The sequence below is a fragment of the Syngnathus scovelli genome, chromosome 2, assembly GCF_024217435.2.
Source record: "Syngnathus scovelli strain Florida chromosome 2, RoL_Ssco_1.2, whole genome shotgun sequence".
In the NCBI taxonomy this organism is placed as follows: domain Eukaryota; kingdom Metazoa; phylum Chordata; class Actinopteri; order Syngnathiformes; family Syngnathidae; genus Syngnathus; species Syngnathus scovelli.
Genome location: NC_090848.1, coordinates 8,019,643 through 8,042,274, shown reverse-complemented (window position 1 = coordinate 8,042,274; position 22,632 = coordinate 8,019,643). Strand labels below are relative to the sequence as shown.

The 22,632-nt window shown below is 41.9% G+C and overlaps 2 protein-coding genes across 5 annotated transcripts in view; one reads left to right on the top strand and one right to left on the bottom strand.

The window, feature by feature from the left end:
- dock3 (dedicator of cytokinesis 3) overlaps nucleotides 1–19,159 on the top strand; it is a 42,191-nt gene extending 23,032 nt beyond the window's left edge. Inside the window, exons 14-54 of one of the 3 annotated variants that reach the window (XM_049752932.2) lie at nucleotides 100–225; nucleotides 744–868; nucleotides 986–1,148; nucleotides 1,264–1,370; nucleotides 1,519–1,690; nucleotides 1,780–1,877; nucleotides 2,741–2,824; nucleotides 2,931–3,031; nucleotides 3,102–3,183; nucleotides 4,039–4,209; nucleotides 4,737–4,929; nucleotides 5,053–5,180; nucleotides 5,916–6,062; nucleotides 6,155–6,253; nucleotides 6,325–6,419; nucleotides 6,615–6,690; nucleotides 6,767–6,867; nucleotides 7,033–7,091; nucleotides 7,174–7,322; nucleotides 7,400–7,485; nucleotides 8,323–8,349; nucleotides 8,427–8,522; nucleotides 8,880–8,940; nucleotides 9,021–9,114; nucleotides 9,563–9,711; nucleotides 10,353–10,439; nucleotides 10,541–10,645; nucleotides 11,308–11,449; nucleotides 11,710–11,876; nucleotides 12,797–12,883; nucleotides 12,995–13,174; nucleotides 13,240–13,323; nucleotides 13,715–13,831; nucleotides 14,442–14,584; nucleotides 15,178–15,319; nucleotides 15,416–15,497; nucleotides 15,667–15,782; nucleotides 15,879–15,963; nucleotides 16,030–16,152; nucleotides 16,240–16,322; nucleotides 16,699–19,159. In XM_049752932.2, coding sequence (XP_049608889.1) covers nucleotides 100–225; nucleotides 744–868; nucleotides 986–1,148; nucleotides 1,264–1,370; nucleotides 1,519–1,690; nucleotides 1,780–1,877; nucleotides 2,741–2,824; nucleotides 2,931–3,031; nucleotides 3,102–3,183; nucleotides 4,039–4,209; nucleotides 4,737–4,929; nucleotides 5,053–5,180; nucleotides 5,916–6,062; nucleotides 6,155–6,253; nucleotides 6,325–6,419; nucleotides 6,615–6,690; nucleotides 6,767–6,867; nucleotides 7,033–7,091; nucleotides 7,174–7,322; nucleotides 7,400–7,485; nucleotides 8,323–8,349; nucleotides 8,427–8,522; nucleotides 8,880–8,940; nucleotides 9,021–9,114; nucleotides 9,563–9,711; nucleotides 10,353–10,439; nucleotides 10,541–10,645; nucleotides 11,308–11,449; nucleotides 11,710–11,876; nucleotides 12,797–12,883; nucleotides 12,995–13,174; nucleotides 13,240–13,323; nucleotides 13,715–13,831; nucleotides 14,442–14,584; nucleotides 15,178–15,319; nucleotides 15,416–15,497; nucleotides 15,667–15,782; nucleotides 15,879–15,963; nucleotides 16,030–16,152; nucleotides 16,240–16,322; nucleotides 16,699–17,301 — 5,135 coding nt within the window. In that variant the 3' untranslated portion in view covers nucleotides 17,302–19,159. Of the gene's footprint in view, nucleotides 1–99; nucleotides 226–743; nucleotides 869–985; nucleotides 1,149–1,263; nucleotides 1,371–1,518; nucleotides 1,691–1,779; nucleotides 1,878–2,740; nucleotides 2,825–2,930; nucleotides 3,032–3,101; nucleotides 3,184–4,038; nucleotides 4,210–4,736; nucleotides 4,930–5,052; nucleotides 5,181–5,915; nucleotides 6,063–6,154; nucleotides 6,254–6,324; nucleotides 6,420–6,614; nucleotides 6,691–6,766; nucleotides 6,868–7,032; nucleotides 7,092–7,173; nucleotides 7,323–7,399; nucleotides 7,486–8,322; nucleotides 8,350–8,426; nucleotides 8,523–8,879; nucleotides 8,941–9,020; nucleotides 9,115–9,562; nucleotides 9,712–10,352; nucleotides 10,440–10,540; nucleotides 10,646–11,307; nucleotides 11,450–11,709; nucleotides 11,877–12,796; nucleotides 12,884–12,994; nucleotides 13,175–13,239; nucleotides 13,324–13,714; nucleotides 13,832–14,441; nucleotides 14,585–15,177; nucleotides 15,498–15,666; nucleotides 15,783–15,878; nucleotides 15,964–16,029; nucleotides 16,153–16,239; nucleotides 16,323–16,698 lie in introns of all 3 variants that reach the window. The other 2 variants (XM_049752931.2, XM_049752930.2) reach the window with 2 other exon arrangements.
- Nucleotides 19,160–20,100: 941 nt separating this feature from the next.
- pcbp4 (poly(rC) binding protein 4) overlaps nucleotides 20,101–22,632 on the bottom strand; it is a 40,649-nt gene continuing 38,117 nt past the window's right edge. For both annotated transcript variants that reach the window (XM_049752934.2, XM_049752933.2), the window contains one exon: nucleotides 20,101–21,050. In XM_049752934.2, coding sequence (XP_049608891.1) covers nucleotides 20,705–21,050 — 346 coding nt within the window. In that variant the 3' untranslated portion in view covers nucleotides 20,101–20,704. The remainder of the gene's footprint in view (nucleotides 21,051–22,632) is intronic.

The following is a 22,632-nucleotide window of genomic DNA, read 5'->3' as shown; positions in this document are numbered from 1 at the left end:
TAAATAACCCTCTGTCCTCCCTTCCTCTACCCCCCCCTTTATCTCGTATCCCTCTGCCTTCCTCCTTCCACTTCTTCTCACAACCCACTTTGCTTTCAGGCCTCATCATTTCTCTGCAGCTGTTGAGGGGCGAGTTGGAGCAGATCAGACGGGAGAACCAGGCTGTGTTCAACCGAGCCCTGGCACTCACACGCAAACTGGGTTTTCCAGATGTTATCATGCCAGGTAAGGAGGCAAAGAGCAGTGGCCGTATTGGGCATCGAGCGGGCTTGGGACCAGAAGAGGAGGGCAGTGGAAGGTCGGCGATCAGTTTACACAGGATGCTGATGATAGAGGAGAAGGATGTGGAAAGGATGAAGAGGGGGCAGGAAGTGGAAATAGGAGAGGAGCATACAGCATGATGTCAATATGAACATCCATCCATTACCGATGGTCGGGAGCACGCGAGAGCTTACTTTCGTGCAGTAGGCAGAGGAGTCAGTTGCAGGGCACACAAACAACTCACACTCATAATGACACCGACGGACAATTTAGAGTGGTCAATTGGCCAACCATGGATGTCTTTGGATTGTGTAAGGAAACCCGAAATACTACACCCACACTTTTTGTAACTCATGCCCCAATAGAAGCCACTTAAATATAAATGAATAACTATTCAAGTGAGCTTTGCTGTCCGCCCAGCTCTTCAAAAGTCACCTTTAGCTCAATGTATCATTTTTCTCTCTCCGTTTGGATTCTCATAGGTGACATTCGCAACGACTTGTACTTGACCCTGGAACGAGGCGAGTTTGAGCGGGGTGGCAAGAGCGTCCAGAAGAACATCGAAGTGACGCTCTATGTCCTCTACGCCGACGGGGATACTCTCAAAGTATGACACGTGTTAAATGTGATTCATTCAGCAGATTTCCATTTCATTAGTCATGATAAGTGCGTTAGTTCTCCCTCTGCTTCCGCTCATTACTTGCTCTGCCTCTTTCCTTTGCAGGACTGCATCAGTTTGGGCAGCGGGGAACCAAACATGACTGACTATCGCTCCTTCGTCCTCTACCACAACAACAGCCCTCGCTGGAGTGAGATGGTCAAACTTCCCATTCCCATAGATCGCTTCCGAGGGTCTCACCTTCGCTTCGAGTTCAGACACTGCTCCAGTGAGTCAGTCTCTGTAGGCCAGAGGCGGCCCGGCCTGGCCAGTCTCTCATTTCATGAGTCTGATTAGGTCAGAGTGGGTTATGAAGCATGTCGCTGACATCTATGTCATTTCAGCTAAAGACAAAGGGGAGAAAAAACTTTTCGGCTTTGCTTTCACTCCCCTGATGAGAGAGGATGGGACCACACTGTCGGACGAGAGCCATGAGCTGTACGTCTACAAGGTGAGATCCAGTTCCATGAAAAGCAGCCATAAGAAAGGGTCGTAGACAGTTGCGCATCATTTCAGCTGTCCTGTTTTCCCGTCACATTAAAGAAACCTAGGCTTCTCTTTGACACTTTTTGAAAGTCCGTCTTTCTGTCTGTCTGCAGTGTGACGAGAGCGCCACCTTCAGTAACCAGGGCCTGTACCTCAGCCTGCCCTGCTGCAAGGAGGACTTCAACAGTTGTCCCAACCTGCCGGCTAATCTGCCGTTCCAGAGAAGCCCAAAAGAGACCTTTTGGGTCTCCACCATACTCTGCTCCACCAAACTCACACAGAACGGTAAAGATTGCTTGGTTTTATTAGAATATACTTTATGACCTGGTATTTCATACGTTTGACAGTTTGATTTGGTTGCGTACTGCTTTTAGTGGACCTGTTGGCCCTTCTGAATTGGAAGACCCACCCAGACAGGGTTCTGGACATCCTTGGTCGATTGCGTCAGATCAGTGGGGAGGAGATTGTCAAGGTCAGTGCTGTCAAATATATTCATTACCTACTAAAGTCATAAGCAATTTGGCCCATGTAAAGCTGCAGGGTGTATTAATTGCGTTTGACACACATTTTCTGAGATATTAACCTTCAGCAGATGTGGCATTTCATCTTATTCGGCCAATATTAAAGTATGACTTCACTAATTGTACACCTCATGATTAAATAGCGAGACAATTAGACACAGTTGACCAATTGGCCTCGGCTGCATTATTAATATATTTTTTTTTTTGTCAAAGCGGGAGTGTTGTTGATATTAAAGGAGATATGCCTTAAGTTGAATAAAGTCAAAGCTTTATTCTCAAGTGGCCTTCTTTAATAGATTTGTCTCCTACAGCATATATCCAATCAGTGACCTTGCAATATATGAGTTGCGCAATATGCTGACAATTGTATTGATTTGACAAACATTACAACATAACTTTGGTGGAAGGCCAAATTGTAACACAGCCCACTCCATTCGTGCATCAAAATAAAAAAAAAACATTTACTCCATTGTTTGATATTGTTGGGAAATAAAAACAACTAAATTACAAATATCACACAAGAAAGATAAATGTTGTACTCGCCAAACTGTTTAAAACTGATTCATTTAGTTGTGCGGTTATTGTTTTCCGAAGTAAAAGCAGATATTTGCAAATGTGTTATTTTGATTAAACACAGAATTAATCTGTTTTTTCATGAATTACTACAAAAATTTTATTCTAAGGTAAAAAATGTTTCTCAGCGGTTATGTGATTAATATAATAGTTGTCGATGTTGACAGCTTTGGTTAAAAGTGAAGAAAAATGTTAATTTCTGGAAAATTAAAATTTTCTTTCATCCTTTTCATTCCCACAGTTCCTACGAGATGTCCTGGACACCCTCTTCTGTCTTTTAGATGACAACACTGATAAATATGGACCTCTGGTTTTCCAGTCTCTGGTAGGACAATTACAACAATAATGTTATTATTTTACAATTGTTTATATTTAGCATATGAATGATAGATAAAAGACAAATCCCTCATCTTCTGCCATGTATGTTTCAGGTATTTATTATCAACTTGCTCAGGGACAGTCGTTTCTACCACTTCCGCCCTGTCATGGATTCTTACATCCAAAACCACTTTGCTGGAGCTTTGGCATACAAGTACGGAAACATTTGATTCCTTCTCTTTGCTAAGTCTTCATAAACATGATTTATAACAAAATGCTTGCAGGGAGCTTATTCGATGCCTGAAGTGGTACATGGACCGTTCGGCTGAGGTCGTCCGACAAGACCACATCCAAGAGGCCATGAGGGTAAAGATTACTGTATCCTACACTACTCGATGTGGTTCATTTTCAAGAAGGACCGAGTGCTCGATTTTGGTAGCTTGCAGAAAGGCTGATGTGTTCTGATTTGCGTGAAGGTACCTTTGACATGCATCTGGCGCTTCTGACAATTTGGTGCCAAAAAATCATCTTGACTTGTGTGCCACATTTAAAGGGAATGAGAGGAGCTGCTTTGATTGGTAGCAAATTGAGTGGGATGTGCTCACACCCATAACGGCGCAAATGTGGCTTTCATGCATCTACAAACTTACCAACAGCTATTCTAACCTGCCTCTGCGAAGATTTAGACTGCACTCTAAGCAAGTCATGAAAATAAGAGCCCAGAGAATTTTTCATGATTCAATCAATTAATCGATTAGTATGGAAGCAGGAAATGGTCAAAAGTAATGGCTTTATAAGATGCAATATGATGCCTCAGGAAGTGAGTTTGCAAAATATTGTCTTGTGCCCAGTACAGCATTTCCATAGGCTTGCTATTTTTAAGTCAAGAAGGCATTTATGAGAATATTAGAATATGTAGTATTTATTTACAAATCAAAAAGACAAAACAAGGTGATAAGCTGAAATATTGAACAGTAATTTTTGCTTCTGAATGCTCTCAGTTGCCTTATGTGACTCCATCTGTAAAATCAATTCTATGTTGTTGTTTCTCTGTTTTTGTTTGCTTGTATCTTTTTTTAAATTTTCCAGAGGTGCATATTTCACCATACCAGCTCGCAAAGCTCTCGTAGCGAGTGAACACCAAATAATTGACGCCTCCTCAGGCTTTTAGGTTATGATCAAGATGTTTGTTAAAATTCTTTTGTTCACTTCTTCCCTCAGGCTCTGGAGTACCTGTTCAAGTTCATCGTCCAGTCCAGAATTCTGTATGCGCGGGCCACTTGCGGGATGGAGGAAGAGCAGTTTCGAGCAAGCATCCAGGAGCTCTTTCAGTCCATCCGCTTTGTGCTGAGCCTGGACAGTCGCAGCTCAGAGAATCTGGTCTTCACGCAGGTTTGAATAGAGACCGCCATTCACTGTCTGTGTGCACAGGTTACCTTTTCTTTGGAAGTTTTATTTCTCATTGTTTACATTTGTTCATTCACTCACAGCTTACATTTGTTTCATGTATTCATTTTTGTGTTGTTTCTTTTTTTTATTTTTTATTTTAAAATTGTTTTCTGTTTCATTTTGTCCATTGTCCTATTTTGCACCTTTCTTGGCTTGATCTTGGAGGGGTGTGATCGGCTGCATGTCTCTGTGGTAACGCTCCAGGTCTGTCGTCACTCTCAGTAAGTCACAACATTATGCGCTGGTCCCACAACTGTTAGACATGAACTGCCGTTGAGGTTTATCCTCAACACCCTTTCTCCTGTTTTGACACTGACCAGACTACTGTAAATCTAAAGTGACGGCTTGCTTTAGCAACTTTGTCAACCGGAATTCGAATAACTAGCTATTTTCTAACACCACAATGTTTGCCATTGCTGAGTTTTCTGTATTGTGTTTAAACATTCTCCTTGTTTTTGTTCACCTCACAGGCGGCTCTGTTGAACAGCTTCCCTGATATCTTTGATGAGCTGCTGCAGATGTTCACGGTTCAGGAGGTGGCCGAATATGTCCGCGGTACCCTCGGAAGTATGCCCAGCACCGTTGACATTGGCCAGTCAATGGATGTTGTCAAACTGCAGTCGATTGCACGCACCGTTGAAAGCCGTCTGTTCTTCTTTCCTGGTGAGAACTTTTCTGTGAAAATTACAGATGATGAGATCAATGTACAATATCCGTGTATTTGAGATTTGTACTGTACAGAGCATTTAAAGCGCATTCGTCCCCATTTTCTTGTGTTTCCCTCAGAGTCTCGAAGCATTTTACTTCCAGTTGTTCTGCACCACATTCACTTGCACTTGCGCCAGCAGAGGGAGCTGCTTATCTGTTCTGGGATCCTTAGCAGCATTTTTTCCATCATCAAAAGCAGTTCTATGGTATGGTGCATTGTCACGCAAACATTAGGGCTACTCTTTCAATCAAATTGAGCAGGCAGTTGTCCTCCAATTGAGTTGTCTAGACGGTTGTTCTCTCTGCCAAGTACAAACTCAAACAATATTTGCTCTCCAAGTATCATCATAATGACGAAAATTAAAATACAGATGTGTAGTAGGCCCAAGAGTTCATGCACAATGTGATCTAAACAATGCTGGATATATTCGAATACTCCTGAAAAATTACCCAAATACTCTTACATGTATCGAAACATTACTAAAAATCATCTAAATATTGCACAATCAACTTGATGACACAGATGACACAGGATCAGGGTTAATTTGGGAGCGGGTTCAGTGTATCCAAATATATTCAAAGTACTCTCAACTCTACAAAATACTAGAAAATTAAGTTTACAAAATACATTTAAATATAACAAAATAACAACTGTATTTAAATACTTATTCAAAATGTAAACAAATGTTTGAAAGCAAACAATTCGAAGTGATGAACTGCAAATGTATTCTACTTCAACATTAAATATAACTGGACTAGATTTTAAATCAATGTGGAAGACAGTCTGTTATTTAATTAAGTAACTTCTTCCTGTACCGCGAGAGGGAGCCCACATATCTCCGGTGGTACTCGTAACACACTTTGAGAATCACTTTGTCTCGGATGTTCGCGGTCTATATTCAAAATGCATTAAAGTGACGCTTTAACTCACCCACTCTCAGGAGTCGTCTGTTCAGGAGGAAGTGGAGATGATGGTGGAGAGCCTCTTGGACGTGTTGCTCCAGACTCTCTTGTCAATCATGAGCAAGTCTCACTCTGTGGAGACATCCAGAGGACAACGCTGCCCCCAGTGTACCGCTGAGATCACGGTAGGTCAAATCAACCCTTCTCATGCGTGAACAAAACTATTTATTTGTGAATTGCGTTAGCAAACTTAGCTGTGTAATTTGTTCTCCTCTAGGGGGAGTACGTGTCCTGTCTTCTTTCTCTGCTCCGACAGATGACGGAGATCCACTTTCACCATCTACTTAACAACTTCCATAGCAAGGAGGAACTCAAAGTGGGAAAACCTGACTAACAATTTAAAATTTGCTTGCTTCATCCCTAAATGACATTATGTATCGTCTCAAGGAGTTCCTGTTAAAGATCTTCTGTGTATTCCGCAACCTGATGAAACTGACAATCTTCCCTCGAGATTGGAGTGTCATGAGACTTCTAACCAGTCAGTGAGTCAAACGTCTTTCTTCGTGATGTGCAGTCCTTGTGCCATTGATAGTTCAGAAACATGAGCTGCCATTTGATCAAGACTTTCTTCATGACTTTGCTGTGAAGGTTACACTTATGCTACGATCCTCGTCGTCTATTTTTGGTATCTACCTTTGTTTCGGAGATGACAGTGACACACGTTTTATTTTCCGCAGCATCATCGTCGTGACAACGCAACTTCTTTCCCCGGCACTGCACAAGAACTTTTCCGAGGCCGATTTCGATTTCAAGGTGTGTCTGTGCAACTGCGCGAAACCTCTGACAATACATGTCCATGACGCACATGGTCTTTGTTTTCCTTTGTTAGGTGTGGAACTCCTTTTTCAGCCTGACCGTGCTCTACATCAATCAGCCCAGTCTGCAGCTCGAGGCGCTTGGGCTCAACAAGAGAAAGAAAGTTCTGGACAAGTAAGCAACTCGCATGTAGTTTGCAGCATTTCCTATTGCATATGGATGACTATCACTATTAAATAATTTTGATGTCCTCATCAGAATCAAAACCAATCGACCTTTTGATGATATTTGCTCATGGCACACATAGGTTAACAATGTTCTATTTGTCTCTTTCTGCAGGTATGGAGATATGAGAGTACTGATGGCGTATGAGCTCTTCAGCATGTGGCAAAAATTAGGTTGGACTCATACTGTATAACATAACGAAGCTCAAAATCACAGCATATGATACTAAATGATGGCTTTGTGTTTTTCATTTAGGTGACAACAAACCCCACTTCATCCCAGGAATGATGGGCCCCTTTCTGGGAGTCACCCTGGTCCCTCAGACTGAAGTTCGAAACATAATGATTCCAATTTTCCATGACATGATGGATTGGGAGCAGAGGAAAAATGGAAACTTCAAACAGGTCACCTTGACATTTGTTGCAGTTTTCGACTCATAGCAAAGAAACAATTTGCCTGATTGCGGCTGTGTTGTTGGTAGGTGGAAGCGGAACTGATGGATAAGCTGGACAGTATGGTGTCGGATGGCAAAGGCGACGATAACCACAGGGAGCTCTTCAGTCTTTTGTGAGTGTCAAAATTGCTTGATGACATTCAAGATGTTGTGATGTTTAAAAAGTCATCCAAAAACCATCTAGTTTTTTTTTTTCTTTTACGTTTTGTCTACCGTCTACATTTGCCCTGGCTGATTAGTTGGTTGCCTTCCACCTCAGCTTAGTTCCTCGTTGAAAAGCTAGAGAGTTGATGATGTGAACGTTACCTCTTTTTCCCGAGCTCCCTCACTTTGCCTTTCTTTTTCTACTCTAACCCAACAGTGGGCAATTCATTTTTAAAATGGACCATGTTAGAAACGGAAACAGGCGCCAACATTTTGCAATTGTGTTTGCATCTGAATTTCATGTCTTTTGTATAACGCAATAAATGTGATTGCTTTATTAAGCTGCCACATAATTTGGTTTGGTAAATATTATCAGTAAGAAATTACATAACTGTAATATTTTATAATCAGTGACATTAAATGACCCATCTACACACTCATTAAAACACTATTGAATTAAAAATATATACATAGTTCATAGTATTTCTTTTCAGTATTTCAAAGTGAGCTGACGTTATGCGGAACACAAATATCATTGTGAGGACTTCTAAATCATTCAAAGCAAAAATGAGGACCGCAGTTGCTGTTGGTGCTATTCATTGAAAAAGAATGCCAAAAATAGTTGGAAAAAGTCCAAGGACATGTTTTGTTGCTCTTTGCGTGCACTGCCAACACAAGTGCGTTTTATTTTACTTCTGTCACCTAGCGCTTTCTCATGTGGGCTTCAGTTGGTCTTTTAATTAGCGAAGACTGTGCTTTTTGATCTGCTCAGCTGAATAAAATGTGTCTTTTTTCTTTTACCCTAGGACCCAGCTTTTCGGACCATACCCAAGGTAAGTTACACAGCTACCACAATTAAAAGATCTACTTGCATCCTCACTAAGACCATGTGACCTTCGTTTGTGTTCAGTCTACTGGAGAAGATAGAGCAGGAGACCTGGAGAGAGACGGGCATCTCATTTGTCACATCGGTCACAAGACTTGTAGAACGACTGCTGGACTACAGGTGAACTAAAAGAGTCACGGTGACTACATGGGCAAAAGTATTGGGACACCTGGTCAGAAAAAAAACAGTAGTAACAATAGTTTTCACTCTTGTTTGAACGGGTTAGACATCTATCTCCCCTTGCGTGCCTGAATGTGTGCAGTGTGCAATAGAAACCTAGACAGCACTTTGTTAACTGAATTCCCACTTGAGGGTTTTTAAATCAGCTCGCAAAAAATGGTGGGTGTCTATGGGACCTTTTGTTCATTAATCCAGAAGATCATTTATTTCAGTTGGGAAGCTTAACTGTGTTTGATGATTTCAGTCTGCTTCAAATACTGTAATTAATTAATAACACTATTCGTTTTGTTTCTTTAGGGACTGCATGAAAGGAGATGAAGCAGAGAATAAAAAAATGGCCGGCTCTGTCAACTTTACGGTAAGACATCATCTTAATAGTGTTACAGTGCCTCCGTGTCAATGGACGTTTTCAAAGGAACTTTCTGAACTCGAATTAAGAATTTCTACAAATCGGAAGTCAACAAGGAGGACATGTACATCCGTTACATCCATAAACTGTGTGACCTGCACCTCCAAGCAGAAGACTTCACAGGTATCGGAAATACTTCCTCAATTCATGGCACATTTGTGGAATTCTAGTTTGAATTTATTGCCATAGAAAACCTCTGAGAAACATATTTTACTAGGAATCAAAATTTGAAAAATTAAAACACAAATCCCAACTTGACCATAATGTTAAATGCAGTTAATTTAAAAAAGTGCAGTGTGACAAAGTACAGAAGCTGTTGGCCACCGAGCGGATAGATATAATTTCATTTGTGAGGCTGAACTTTGCTCCTCTAGTCATTAATTCAGCCAAAGACGTTCCAGGCGGCTTCTGACATCTGTTCACAAAAATATGGGCCAGTATGTCTACCAGGTTCCGACACGCTCTGATGGCCAGACAGTGCAAACTCTCTGACATGTGTTGGTATTGCGGCCCAACAGATGTGACAACAGTATACATTTTCTCACCCTGAACTGCGTGTCATTGCTGACAGAGGCCGCATTCACCCTGTTACTGTACTGGGAGCTGCTCCATTGGGAGGACCGGCCTCTGAGGGATTTTCTCCACTACCCTTGCCAGAGCGAGTGGCAACGCAAGGAGAACTTGAGTCGAAAAATTCTTCACTACTTCAACAAGGGCAAGGTAAGGCAACCTTGAGCTTTAGCACGCAGACAATGGAACTTGGAATTCCTTTCTGACATGTATCGACCTCAAGAGATGAATCTGAATCTGAAGAAAATTCGACAACAAACAAAACATGGTGCCCTCAAGCACAACAGTCATCCATCATCATTGCTTTCCGCTGTTTGGGTCAAAGCTCGGTGCTACTTACGTGAATAAGAAACACTTCTGCCAAGTATCGTTCTCATCATGAGGTGAATGACGAGGAGTAATAAATGGGGAAAACACGGAGAAGCCATGCTGACTGCTAAGATATTGTAAAATGCAATTGCAAAACATCTGAAACATCACCATCATGATAGAGCTTCTGTTCTCTTCAATCTTTCCTTCCTAGCCAATATTCATCCACAAAATATAATTATTTTCAAGGGCTCTGCACTAAACTAAATCTCTCAGGAGCAACTTAGAAGAAAATTATGGCAAGACCTAACCAACCACTGTGCTGCCATCTGGATAAACTAGATCAAGTCCATTTCTTACTATCAATAGGTTAAGTTAGCTATATGGTTTCAAAGAAATTACATTCATAGCGTTTACAGCTTTTTGTGCTCAGCAATACCATTTGTAGAAGTATTTGAATTTACTTGTTTGTGGTCCCGCAGTGTTGGGAATACGGCATCTCTCTGTGTCGGGAGCTAGCTTTCCAGTATGAGACGTTATATGATTACCAGAGCCTCAGCTGGATACGGGTAAGTCAAGTCTGTGTGCTTCCTGCTTGTGCTCTCATTGCCAAAGAAGTATTTGGCCTCTGATGACCACACGTGACTTTGCCATTTTCATCCCGTGTCAGAAAATGGAGGCGGCCTACTATGACAACATTATTGAGCAGCAACGCATTGAACCAGAGTTTTTCCGAATGGGATTCTATGGCAGGAAGTTTCCCTTCTTCCTCAGGGTAAGTCTTTCTGACGATGAGAGAATGACACTAAATGTGAGGGAAGGGAAGACATATCATATCGACAGCTTTAATGAAATATTTTCTCACAATTTTTTTATATGGGTGTGTCATTTTCTTGTATGGAAATTAGTACTAAAACATTCAAATAGAATGTGTCAAAATATTATCCTTTTTGTTTTTAAATGTAGAAAAACAGTTCAATGAAAATTCATCAGACTTTTTTTAAATTTATATTTATGATTACATTAATGTAAAAAAAGGTTTGTAGTTGAATGGTACAAGGTACAGTATAACATTTTTAGGATTAGATAAAATATTAATTATACAATCTTTAAATGCAATTTTTTAAATGATTTGTTATTATTTCCATTTAAAACAATTAGATATGACACTGACGCTAAGTATTTTTTTTAAATAAAATATGTTTAACTGCTTCCCACATGTTGTTGACCTGCAGCCTATTTAAATATTTATAGCACAAAGTGACATGGCCCCTCTTCCCCGCTTGAAACGAAAAGAACATTTTGCATTTGTATTTTTAAAATATATTTTTTTAATATTTATGAGCTCATGGGTGCTGTTAAAGATGTTCCTCTTCTTCCTCAAGTTGAGCCGTGTGTCGCTCTTGCAAATGTGACAATTGCTTTCCCTCTTTACAGAACAAAGAGTTTGTCTGTCGTGGTTATGACTACGAACGGCTGGAGGACTTCCAGCAAAGGATGCTGGGAGAATTTCCGCAAGCCATCGCCATGCAGCATCCCAACCAACCCGACGACACCATTCTGCAGAGCGATGCACAGTGTATCCCACTCACTGTACTGTGGCCTTATGTTTGTCAGACAGTGACTCATAGAAGTAATGTCATATAATAAGAATTCCAATATATAAGATGATATAACCCCTTTGCTATTTCTTCTAAAACTGGAAGTCGAATGATGAGAACGGTTTCCATGTTGCAATATTTATGGATCTGACTGTCTAAAGAGGAAAGTATATCAATACAAGTAATAGTGTAATGTCCTTCCTGCCCGTCAGCGTGTTCCTTGACACTCAGCTTGTAGATTTGCAGATCTATGCGGTGACACCAGTGTCAGATATCTCAGATGTGCCTCAACTGGAACGCGTGCCCGAGAGGATCAAGAGCTTTTACCGCATAAACAATGTCAGCCGCTTCCACTATGACAGGCCTTTCCACAAGGGCCCCAAGGACCGCGAAAATGAGTTCAGGGTACGGTGAGGGTGTCGTGCTCAGAATTTAGATGTAGCACTACTTGAAACAGAGAATGCTCTCGCTCTTTTGAGTGAGGCCCAGTTGTTTCAAAAGTAGGAAGTGACACCTCTCTGTGGTCACCAATGCAAACTGCAGCGGCAGTGCCTGACCGTGAAGAAGTGCTGTACTCAGCAAAAATGACTACCGCACAGTACATCATCTCCTTTGATATGCAAGAAGGCTTTAATCCATTTGTCGGAGAAGACAAACACAATCGATTTGGACATTTTGATGATGATTAAACTCACATAAAAGAAGAATGTGAACCACAACATCACGACTACGAGTTAGATAACATATCGATTTGAGCTATTTTAATTTGAGAGAGACAACAGATTGTGAGAACACATTTTCATTGCTGATCTAAAATAAAGTAAGATATTTTTTTCAAAACAGAAAACTTGTATATTTGAGATTAGTCATTAAATTAAAGTCATTTTAACCATGTTGAGTGCAGATCACTTTTGGCATCAATGTAGCAAGAAAATTATTATAGCTGGGAAATTAAGACAACTGTAGTTTTGGACAAAATGTAAAATACAACAAAAAAGCTACAGTCAGTAGGCTATAATGTAAATAGCATTTTTATCAGCATTCATTTTCAAGAAAAGAAATTACAATTGATAAATGATCATTCAGCCTTTATTCAATTTGGATAAGAATTTACAATTACAATTTACTTTGGGTTGCTCGTGCTTGCTACCTTGAAGTTCAGAAACGGCATGTTTTTTTGGAGAACACATGGCACAGTGACCTAAATATGAATCCAAGAGCTCATGCTGGCCAACTAATGTGGGGTGCTCAACAGGACTGCTGCCCATTTCTCCACTATTACAATTTTTACTATTTTAATACCTGGTGTCTGCTTATTCCAACAGAGCCTGTGGATTGAGAGAACAACTCTAATCCTCTCCCGCCCTCTCCCGGGCATCTCTCGCTGGGCCGAGGTGGAAAGGAGAGAAGTGGTGAGCAACGCGTGTCGCATTTACTTGAACTTTTCTTGAAGATCAATAATCATTTTTCTTCTGCTCCTCAACTCAAATAAATGAAAAAAAACCCTATACCTGTACTTGCAGGTGGAGGTGAGCCCTCTGGAGAATGCTATCTACGTGGTGGAAAATAAAACCCAGGAGTTGCGCACTCTGATCAGCCAGTACCAGCACAGACAGCATCACGGCAACATCAACCCGCTCAGCATGTGCCTCAACGGGGTCATAGACGCCGCGGTGAACGGAGGCATCGCCAGATACCAAGAGGTAGACACGGAGAACTGGCTCATGCGTGGAATTGTTCTGACTATTGACACCTGCCTCTTCAACAGGCATTCTTCGACAAGGACTACATCAGCAGTCACCCTGAGGACACGGAGAGGATCACACACCTCAAGGACCTGATGCAGGAGCAGGTCAGAATTTCTAATGTCAAATAATGCCTAATCTAAATTTCCTAGTTTTCAAAATGTTTTCTTTTTTATTGATCAGCCTGCAAGAAAATGAGTGATGTAGGAGAGCCGCTTTTGTTACAGGCTCATTTTTCCAAATTCTGCTTCAATAATGGGTGCAGAAAAAAAACAACTCTCTTTTTTCAAGTGCCAAACATAAAATGTTCAGTCATTGAATGCTAATCTTTTGTCGAAAAGGAATTTGATAACTGTTATTTTCATGTACAATTAATAACTTTAAACACTCATTTTGTTACTTGCTGTCGACTGAAAATGACATCACTGTTGCCCAAAGCTCAAGTAGCGACCAATCAGCAATCAAGAAGTATCCCTTTAAATACCTTTCTTACTGCAGGTGCACATTCTTGGAGTGGGTCTGGCTGTTCATGAGAAGCTGGTCCACCCGGAGATGCGTCCACTGCACAAAAAGCTGGTGGACCAGTTCCACATGATGAGGACTGGCTTGCACCATGTGAGTTACAGCTGGGACAAATTGACACCTTGCCTTTTCTTGCGGTCATACAATATTGGCTTCTCATAGGGCTGTGCAATTGATTTGTTTTAAATCGTAATCACGATTTTGGCTGCCAAGATGAAATCACCCTGATCGTCGGTGGTGTTTATGCTGATCAAGCCAGTCATGTCAAAAGAAGAAAACAACTGCAAAAAAATTGGAGCTCAGAAGCATAAAGGACAGGAGTTAGTGTTTCAAAAAGGATCATTATCCATTGTCTGGACTTGTTTCAGATTCAGAAATGACATTACAGACGATAACTGCATATTTGTTCAATTAGCCCTTTTTTTAATAGCATTTATTCTAATATGATAACCCATTTATTTTAAAGTTCAATATTACCTGAAAACTGTATCCGTTTTATATTTGAAAAATTATTCAGTAAAACTGTGGATGTTCCTTAACATGAATAATTTGGAATAATAATCTTGATTACAATATAAAAAAACAACTAATTACGGTTATCATTTTGGCTATAATTGTGAAGTGAATTAACAAATTAAAAACGAAAAACTCTCTAATTAGCATGTTGACACTAGCACGTGAGCAGTATAAATATTCAGAGTAGTATATTTTTGGGACACAGCAGGGTGTGCCCGGCGTGGATCGATTTGGCCCTGCTGGCTGCTCCGGGGTCAATTCTCCCAGAGGCGTCCTGTCCTCCCACAGCCACATGAGCCCCGAGAGTCTGCGGCTCATACACAGACACAGGTCAGTTACCTAACACACATTCACAATCAAGTCTCTCCTGGTATTCGGATAAAGGGTTTCAGAAAATTTCATTGACCCTTAAAATGGAATACAGTCGTCCCTTGCTATATCACGGTTCACGTTTTTCTGATTTCGTGCATCGTGGGATTTTGCTGTGATTATTTTTTCCACACGCGCTGTTGCCATTGAATCATGTAAGCAATAAGTGCGTGCAAGGGGGAAAGAGTGTGTAAAAGGCAGAGAATGTCCAAAGTTTAGGATCATTTCACACTTGGTAAAAGAAGCTCAAGTGCAATGTAACTTTTGCAAAGGACAAGTGGCTTAATTTCAAGGTTGAGCAGCTTACTTTAAACATTTTTGAATTTGGATACAGTCACTATTAAATATTGTCAGGACGCAATGTAATCCAAGTAGCATAATATTCAAGTAATGTAATGCATTTTGCTTAGTTTTAATTACATTTTGCAAATATACTAATTAAGACAAAATCAATTCAATTAACCATCAATAAAATCCAATGTATTTACAGGACAGCTGTCTATAGAACAGAATTTAAGTCCCAGATTTGCTCTTTATCCATCTGTCTCTTGCAGCCCTCTGAACCTGCAGGGTTTGATTCGTCACTCGTCCTCCTCTCTGTCCTCTCACACTTCGAGCGAGACAGGACCGGTAAACCTCGCCATAATGACAGAGGGTCTCATGGGGGAGCACCCCGAGGAGTCCATACACATGCAGGTAATGGTTGAAATGCAACAAAATGACTCTGACTGCACTTTCTACAATTTAATTTTGAAAAACTTATCCTGTGTTATTCTCATCCATGCTTCACAGCCGAGCCCTTCGTCCTCAAGCCTGAGCTCGATACGTTCCAACTCCTCCCAAATTATAAACTCTGCTCCCTCGAGTGCCAGAGGTATGTATGGTTGTAACCGATTGTGGCTTCATGATAGCTTTGCATGATATAGTAGTCTATTGTATGACATTTCACAATGGGGACAAATAAAGTTAAAAGCGGAACATTTCTGGTCTGGCTGCTTTGGTAGCCTTTACGTTTCACATGTACGGATTTTTGTATTTTGCAGGCTCGCCGTCCTTGCCTGACAAGGCCAAACACAACCGGGAAGTAATGATCCTGCTGCCATCTCATCGTGAGCGAGTCAACAACTCTCTGTACTACAACTTGGCGGAAAACGGACAGGTAGGACGCAATGAGTCCAGATCACATGAGGGACAAACAGCAGACTATTTGAGAAAATAGCACAGCCTCTGACACAATATTTGTCATCTTCGATAGAATAACCACATGCAGCGTGCCTTACTGCAACAAGTCAGCCCCTGCAAGCCGTGTACGGATCCTCACATGACTCTGCCGGAGAAAGGTGCTTGCGAAATATTTCTGCTTTGTGTTATTTGCAACTAAGATGACGCCTTTCTACTGCCTACAGTGTTTCCCAATGCTCCCGGCAGCTGGAACCTGGATGGAGAGAACAGGGACCAGGTGTCCTACATGCCAACTTCGACTGGAGGTGTAATTATGCCGCCCATCCCTCCAAGATCTTTCCCACCAGGTACTACGTGTCCCATTTACAGCAGCGATCGTGCTCAATCTTGAAAAAGATGCTTCGTCATGTCGGATTTTTTTTTTCTTCTTCTAGGACACTTCCTGATGCAATGTGACACATTTAACCCCCAAAACAGCGACCCTCCACCTGCCCTGCCTGTGCGTTCACTTCGAAAGGTACTACAAACCCGGGATGGGCATTATGCATATATTCATTCTCTACAAAATTATAAAAATATTTGTGTGTGTCTGGAACACGTTAATTGGATTTAAGTTATTTCATATGATTGGTTTTAGCATTTTTGGAATGAATTAATTCTGAACACTACATTCTGATTTTTATGATGTATATATTATTTAGTTTTTTTTTTTTTTTTACATTAAACAAGGTAAAAGTTCCGACATGATTTACCTTGGTGTCATATTTGGATCACAAAATGCTATCTCCATGCTAATCAATACACCTTTGACGTCAGTCACAATAATGAAGTCGTGGTAGCGCTCCAGGCTTGAGTTGTTCTTAACACGTGCCTGTTTGTCTCTCTCCCTCCAGTCGCCCCTCCACCCAATTCCCGGTTCCCCCACCAGCCCTCAGTCAGCTTTGGGGGGCAGTAACTCCACCCTGTCCGGCAGCGCCAGCAGCGGCGTTTCCTCCCTGAGCGAGAGTAACTTCAGCGGCCAGTATCCCGATCCGGGCCCCATCAGGAATGACGCCTTGGAGCCCCTCCCCAGCCACCTGTGGTCGCCCCCCGATGAGTACCTGGCCTCTTCCTACTTGCACATTCACTACGGCACCCCAGAAATGGAGTCGGTGGACCCGGTCCGCCCTTTCCACTACCGCAGCCCCGCCTCGCACCCTCACTCCCACCCTCACACCCACGCTCACTCGGGGCTTGACGGCCACTCCCACGGGCCGGTGCCTCATCATCACCCACCCGTCCACGGGCCTCATCACATCCCCTATCGCAGGCCCCAGCCCCCTGCCATCCCGCCCAAACCCTACCTGCGGGAGGGCTGCATCCCGGAAGAGGATCTGCAGCCTCAGCCCATTCCGCTGCCCCGCAGGATCTTCCACTCCCCCCACGGGCACAGGGACGAGCAGGGAAAGCATCCATGGGAGCAATGCATCAGTGAGGAGCACGAGGAGGCGCAGTGATCCCCAGCTTCCCTTCATGCGCATTGCGTGAAAGTAGTGGGGAATCGTCCGACATGAAAGCATGTTCCTCGCGGTGTTTTTATCTCGGTGCGCATGGGGGCGAGGGCGGGGCCGAGTGGCTCGTTTTAAAAAAAAAAAAAGAACAGGAGCCGCTGACTAACGAGCCAGCGAAAACATCTTGATTGTACACAGTTGTACAACTTGTCTGTGAGCATGTTTTCCATTTGAGAATAATTCGACAAGCGTTTTGTGAAGTCTAGCGACCATGATCATGCCAGTGCAGGATGAACTCACAACGCAGCGTTAGGTGGTTGGCTATTCACAGTGAAGTGACTTCTGCTTTCAATGCTTCACATCCAGGAATTCTTATTTTGATAAATTTGCTACATGATAGTGTTTTCAAAGGCTTCATATTGTACATCCATTACACTGTTAAGTGCTCCTTAATAGTGACTCATGACTGGAATGACGCTCTCTTTTCCGATAAGACGTCGAGCAGGTTGCGAAGATCGGACCGCCATCTCAAGGGACTGACTACTCTCCATCCGTACCGTGCGTATGGAAACCCACGTGAATGTAATTCCAGATGATCAACTTGTACAAGTTGCAGACCTGATGATTCAGATTTTTCTTTTTTGTTGAAGTGCTTTGATTTGAATCTTTGTTGTGGACCTAAAACGATACGTGGAGAGGAACGGCTATAGGCTGACAGGCTGCCTGGAATGAATCACTCCCAAAACTGTCAATGTGACTTGTTCTCAGTGAATGAAGGCTGGAAGGACTCTCCACTTCACACCTCTTGTCTGTCACACTTTCTGCTCCCCTCTCCTTTCCTCTATCAGATCCTGTTAAACAGTGAGGGCTAAACCTGGATGATGACACTGTCAAGCCCCTGATCCACTCAGAAAGTGTTGCAATCGCCTACTTGCCTTAAGCGCAGTCACATACAGTTTAACCTTTCATCTGGACTCTAAGCTCTTCTCTGTGTTCACTCCCTTGACGGAAAAAAATAAATCCGCTTAGTGATGTTTTTTTTTTTTTTTTTTGCTTTGGTTTCGGGTTGTGATTTTGTTCGTAGTGCTGATATTTCTTAACCTACCTGCGGTTCTTCTCTTCTCGGTCACGGCCTGTTACGTACAAACCAATCGCGTTTCAGACAGAGAACGAGCATTTGTTTCAATGCAATGGCTAAGGAAGGTGATGTTGAACCTTTTCCTTTTTTTTCCCTTGGTGTTTTATTTGGCAGGTGGAGGCTTCGTGTTACTGTACATTGCATCTCCAGCTGACTAGACAACATCTATTTTTGTATGTGAGATCATCAGTGGTGTGAGCTTCTTTACAAAGGGCCCTCGTACTGCACGCCTTGCTGTACTTTGTATGGAAATGAGCCTGAGGTTAGATATAGACACCGCGCGAGTATCGACGGAGGAGGAGAACTACGGAATGAGTCGATACTCAAACCATAGGAACAATTCCGATTTTCCAATGTAAATTCTGTTACTGTACATACAGCGGTATTGTGAGATATTTTTGAGAATTATTGCAGACACCCCCGAAAAAGATTTATTGTTGTTTTCGTGTATATACATGTACTCCAGAGATCAATGTAATTGATAAATATCTATAATCAGTGTTTGAAAAAGGAAGAATCCATTAGACTGTGGGTGTCTCCACCGTTCTTGACTATGAGTCTCATATAAATAATTTATACACTTTTCAATGTGCTTTCCTGTACATATGGTGTTAGCATGATCGGACAGTGTTTGGTTGTAAAAGTGGTTTTCCTACTCCCATAACTGCTGTGGTATGGAATTCATTCACAATACCAAACAATAAAGACAATCTTTTATCAGCATCACCAACTGGCACCCACTTTGTCTTTGCATGACTAAGAGAAGTAGCCTGGCCTCACGAGTATTGTTCAAATACTTTTGAGTTCCTGAAAATGGGCTGTAATTTCTATCCGTTCGAAGAATTAAATCTGAAAGTCTAGAATCCACTCATTGTCACATCAACTAACAGGTAGAGATCATTCAGTCAAAATATCCACTAGTCCCTCTCCAGAGCTGCAGGGGGCAGAGATAAAAGAGGCACATCACTATCCACCAAACTTCTTGTCAGATGCCAGGGACGGCCATATTGCCTACAGACCAGCATGTGAGCTGGGGGAACAAACCAGGGAAAGCCTGCTAGTGAAAGAAAGAAAAAGGTCCACAGAAAAAGCAAAGACAAACAACCCAAAGAGACTCCTCAGTTCCTGGTCACACGCAACTGGTAGGAAATATTGATTTGGTTGATGCTTAGTTTGTTTGAAATGTTTGGTTTGAGTTACAAGCTGTGTTTATCTGAACTTTGAGTGGCTCAATCAATTTGAAGTATTCACTAAGGCAAAGTGGATGTTTAAGTTTGGCATATGTATGCTTATGTTTAAACCCTCAGGTAAGTGGCTTATTTACTTTTACTTATGCTTCATATTTTCCTGGTCACCTCAATGCTTGCCATCCAAAATGGATTTGGTCAGGATGGTGAAGCCAATGAATGAACTGTCAACATAGCGAATAAAATTACTAATGTAGATATTTACATCAATGGCTTGACAGAAGGTTTTATGTTGTGCATTGCTACTTTCGTCAACTTGATTCCCAAACAAGTGGCATTTCTGGGAGATGAATTTCAGAAGATTTCAGAATTGTTCATTTCACAGTCTTTGTGATGCTGTCAACCTAAGAGATGAAGAAAATGTATTCCACTGTTGAATGCATCCTGTGCGTCAAGGACAAAAATAGGACAAAAAACACATCAGGAAAAAGAGACTTTTAATACATGTAACAATGCTAATAAATAAAGATTAAACGAGTGCACAATCAAAATAAAATCCAACCAAATGAACAAAATACTGAACGGTCAAGTACGGTACCTCAAAAAGAAAATCCCCCCAGACATTTACAAATTTTCTTAAAAACTTCCAGAGGCAAACATAGACATTGTATAAAAGCATCTTACAGTAGAGCATTTTGTCATTTGATTATAGTACTTTACAAATTATTGAAGGATAAATACTTATGGCTGACCTCCAACATGAGACGCACATGTGAAAAGGTGTTTCCACATGTGTCTCTCAGATGAGCTTCAAGCCCTTGTACACGTTTGAAAAGATCGATAACAGTGAAGTGACGATGACGGCGGCCCACCAATTGACGTGAAACTCACATTTGACTTATATAGTATCTGTAAATGATTTTGAAAAGCTTTACTCTGTTGGTCTCTTCTCTGTTGGTGCATCGCAGAATCAAAGTCAAGGGCGTGTCTGCCCAAGGATATGGCTACATCAGGCGTTTGCGGAAAGAACACTCAACTTCCGTCCTTCCGTCGGCCCCACGGTTGCGGAGGCGCAGAGGCGTCATCAGTAGGGCGCAAACTTCTGTCTCTCTGGCTTTTTGATGCAGTTGGCTGAGGAGATTTTGGCCGTGTAGGCCGCCAGAGTGGTGTGGGACGGCGCCGCCGTAACCGCCACGGCCGGGGCGGGGCCGGACAGAGTCAGAAAGGGGATGGACTTCATCCCCAGCAGGCCCGAGAGGGGCACGGCGCCGTATGGGGCGCCCATCATGTGAGCCGGGGTCAAGGCGCCCACGGTGGCCAGGGTGGGAGCGGGTGAGGCGGCCGGGGACGCCGGCTGAGTGAAGGCCATGTTGAGGTCGACGGGAGACGACATGGTGGAAGCCTGGGCTGTGGATTTGGCCGTTTCTAAACTGCGAGGGCAGACGGGAGGGAAAATGAAGACATGCGGCAGAGTCTGCATTTGGAATGTATACATCATTGACGATCGTGTTAAGTTAATCATGGCGGACCCCATTGCCATCATGAGGAGAAATTGATTCATTCTGCAGCCCTAGTTGATCGAACTGAAAAATATGTGAAGGCTCCAAAAGTAAAACTGAAAAAGTGGCGCCTTGAGTGTTTAATTTGGTCTTTCACCACACTCAAATTCTTCCCCATTGTTTTCCCATTGCGATGAAATCCCTCGAATCTGTTCCGGCCTTTCTAAAAACTAAAAATAGTGTGATGTTAATGTGATTTTTCACAGAAACTCCTTTTTAAAAGCATACATAATTGAATACAAATAAAAAGTCAGTCATACTCTCTTCTTTAGTTCTGCTGCTCATTCTGGTGTTCGAGCCTTGGCCACTTGTGGGCAGTATAAGACAGACAGACTGATTGTACTAACTAGAGGATCGGCTCCTGTCTCTGCTTCTCAGTATGGCAGTAAAATTGGGTGTTCTTCTCAGAGGATAAAGAATGTATGCCTGTTGATATTGTTACATGGCGTGTCAACATGTTTCAGCACTGTGTTGCTTAAACAGCCTGGCCGCCAAATAGATGCTAACTGTTAGCCCGTGTGCCTATGGAGTTTCCCATTGTATGTTAGCATTCAGGAAGCAGAGGCTAGGTGGGTACTTCAAATGGAAGAGAAAACTATTTGACTCCTAACAAGCAAATTTGTACTCGTAAAAAAAAAAAAGATCAAAGATGATTTATCCAATTTTTTTTTTTAGGCTTTGAATTATCACCAGACATATGGGTGGGCAGGCTGAGGATCTTGGCAGATTTCACATGCTGCGTGCATCTCAAGCTGAGGGAATGCTCTAGATTTTTTCTCTCTCTCTATCAAAGTGGTAGAGAGGCATGCAAGAGTGCCAGCATCTCCCCATCAGTGTTCATTAGTCAGGAAATTGCGAGAAAATGCATTTATAATCCTGGTACACGCACGCACACACCATGCCTTGTCTGCAAGGCTTTCATTAAAGTGCCAAACAATTTTTTTTTTCATTTCCTACCAGATACAAAGCAACATATTTTCAGTACAGTAGTCTGGAGTCGCACATGTTTTATCAGGGGAAACAATATCATTATTATTACGTTGTTTGATCTAATGGGTATTATTCTGTGCAGACGTGCATTTCTATTACACCCACAAAAAATGTTCATATTATTGTGATATGATGAATGTCTGTGATAAGTATTACTTTTCCCATAATACCTTCACATTTTAATGTGTTAATATGATTAATAATAAGTTTGATTTCTGCATTTGGCCAAACAAAAGAAAGCAGTATCTTTTGGTTCAGGTCACAGCTACTATCTAGGTATTTTTACAATCTTTTTAAACGTTTGACCTTATCATTTTTAATTTTTTACAGAACAGTACAGTTACGTTATGTACATAGTTACTTTACTAGCCAACCTTCCCTAGTAAAATATGATATTGAACTTTTTTTTATGATGTGGCAACAATACGAATCCATACCTTTATGTAAAGTTCAGATTTTTCAT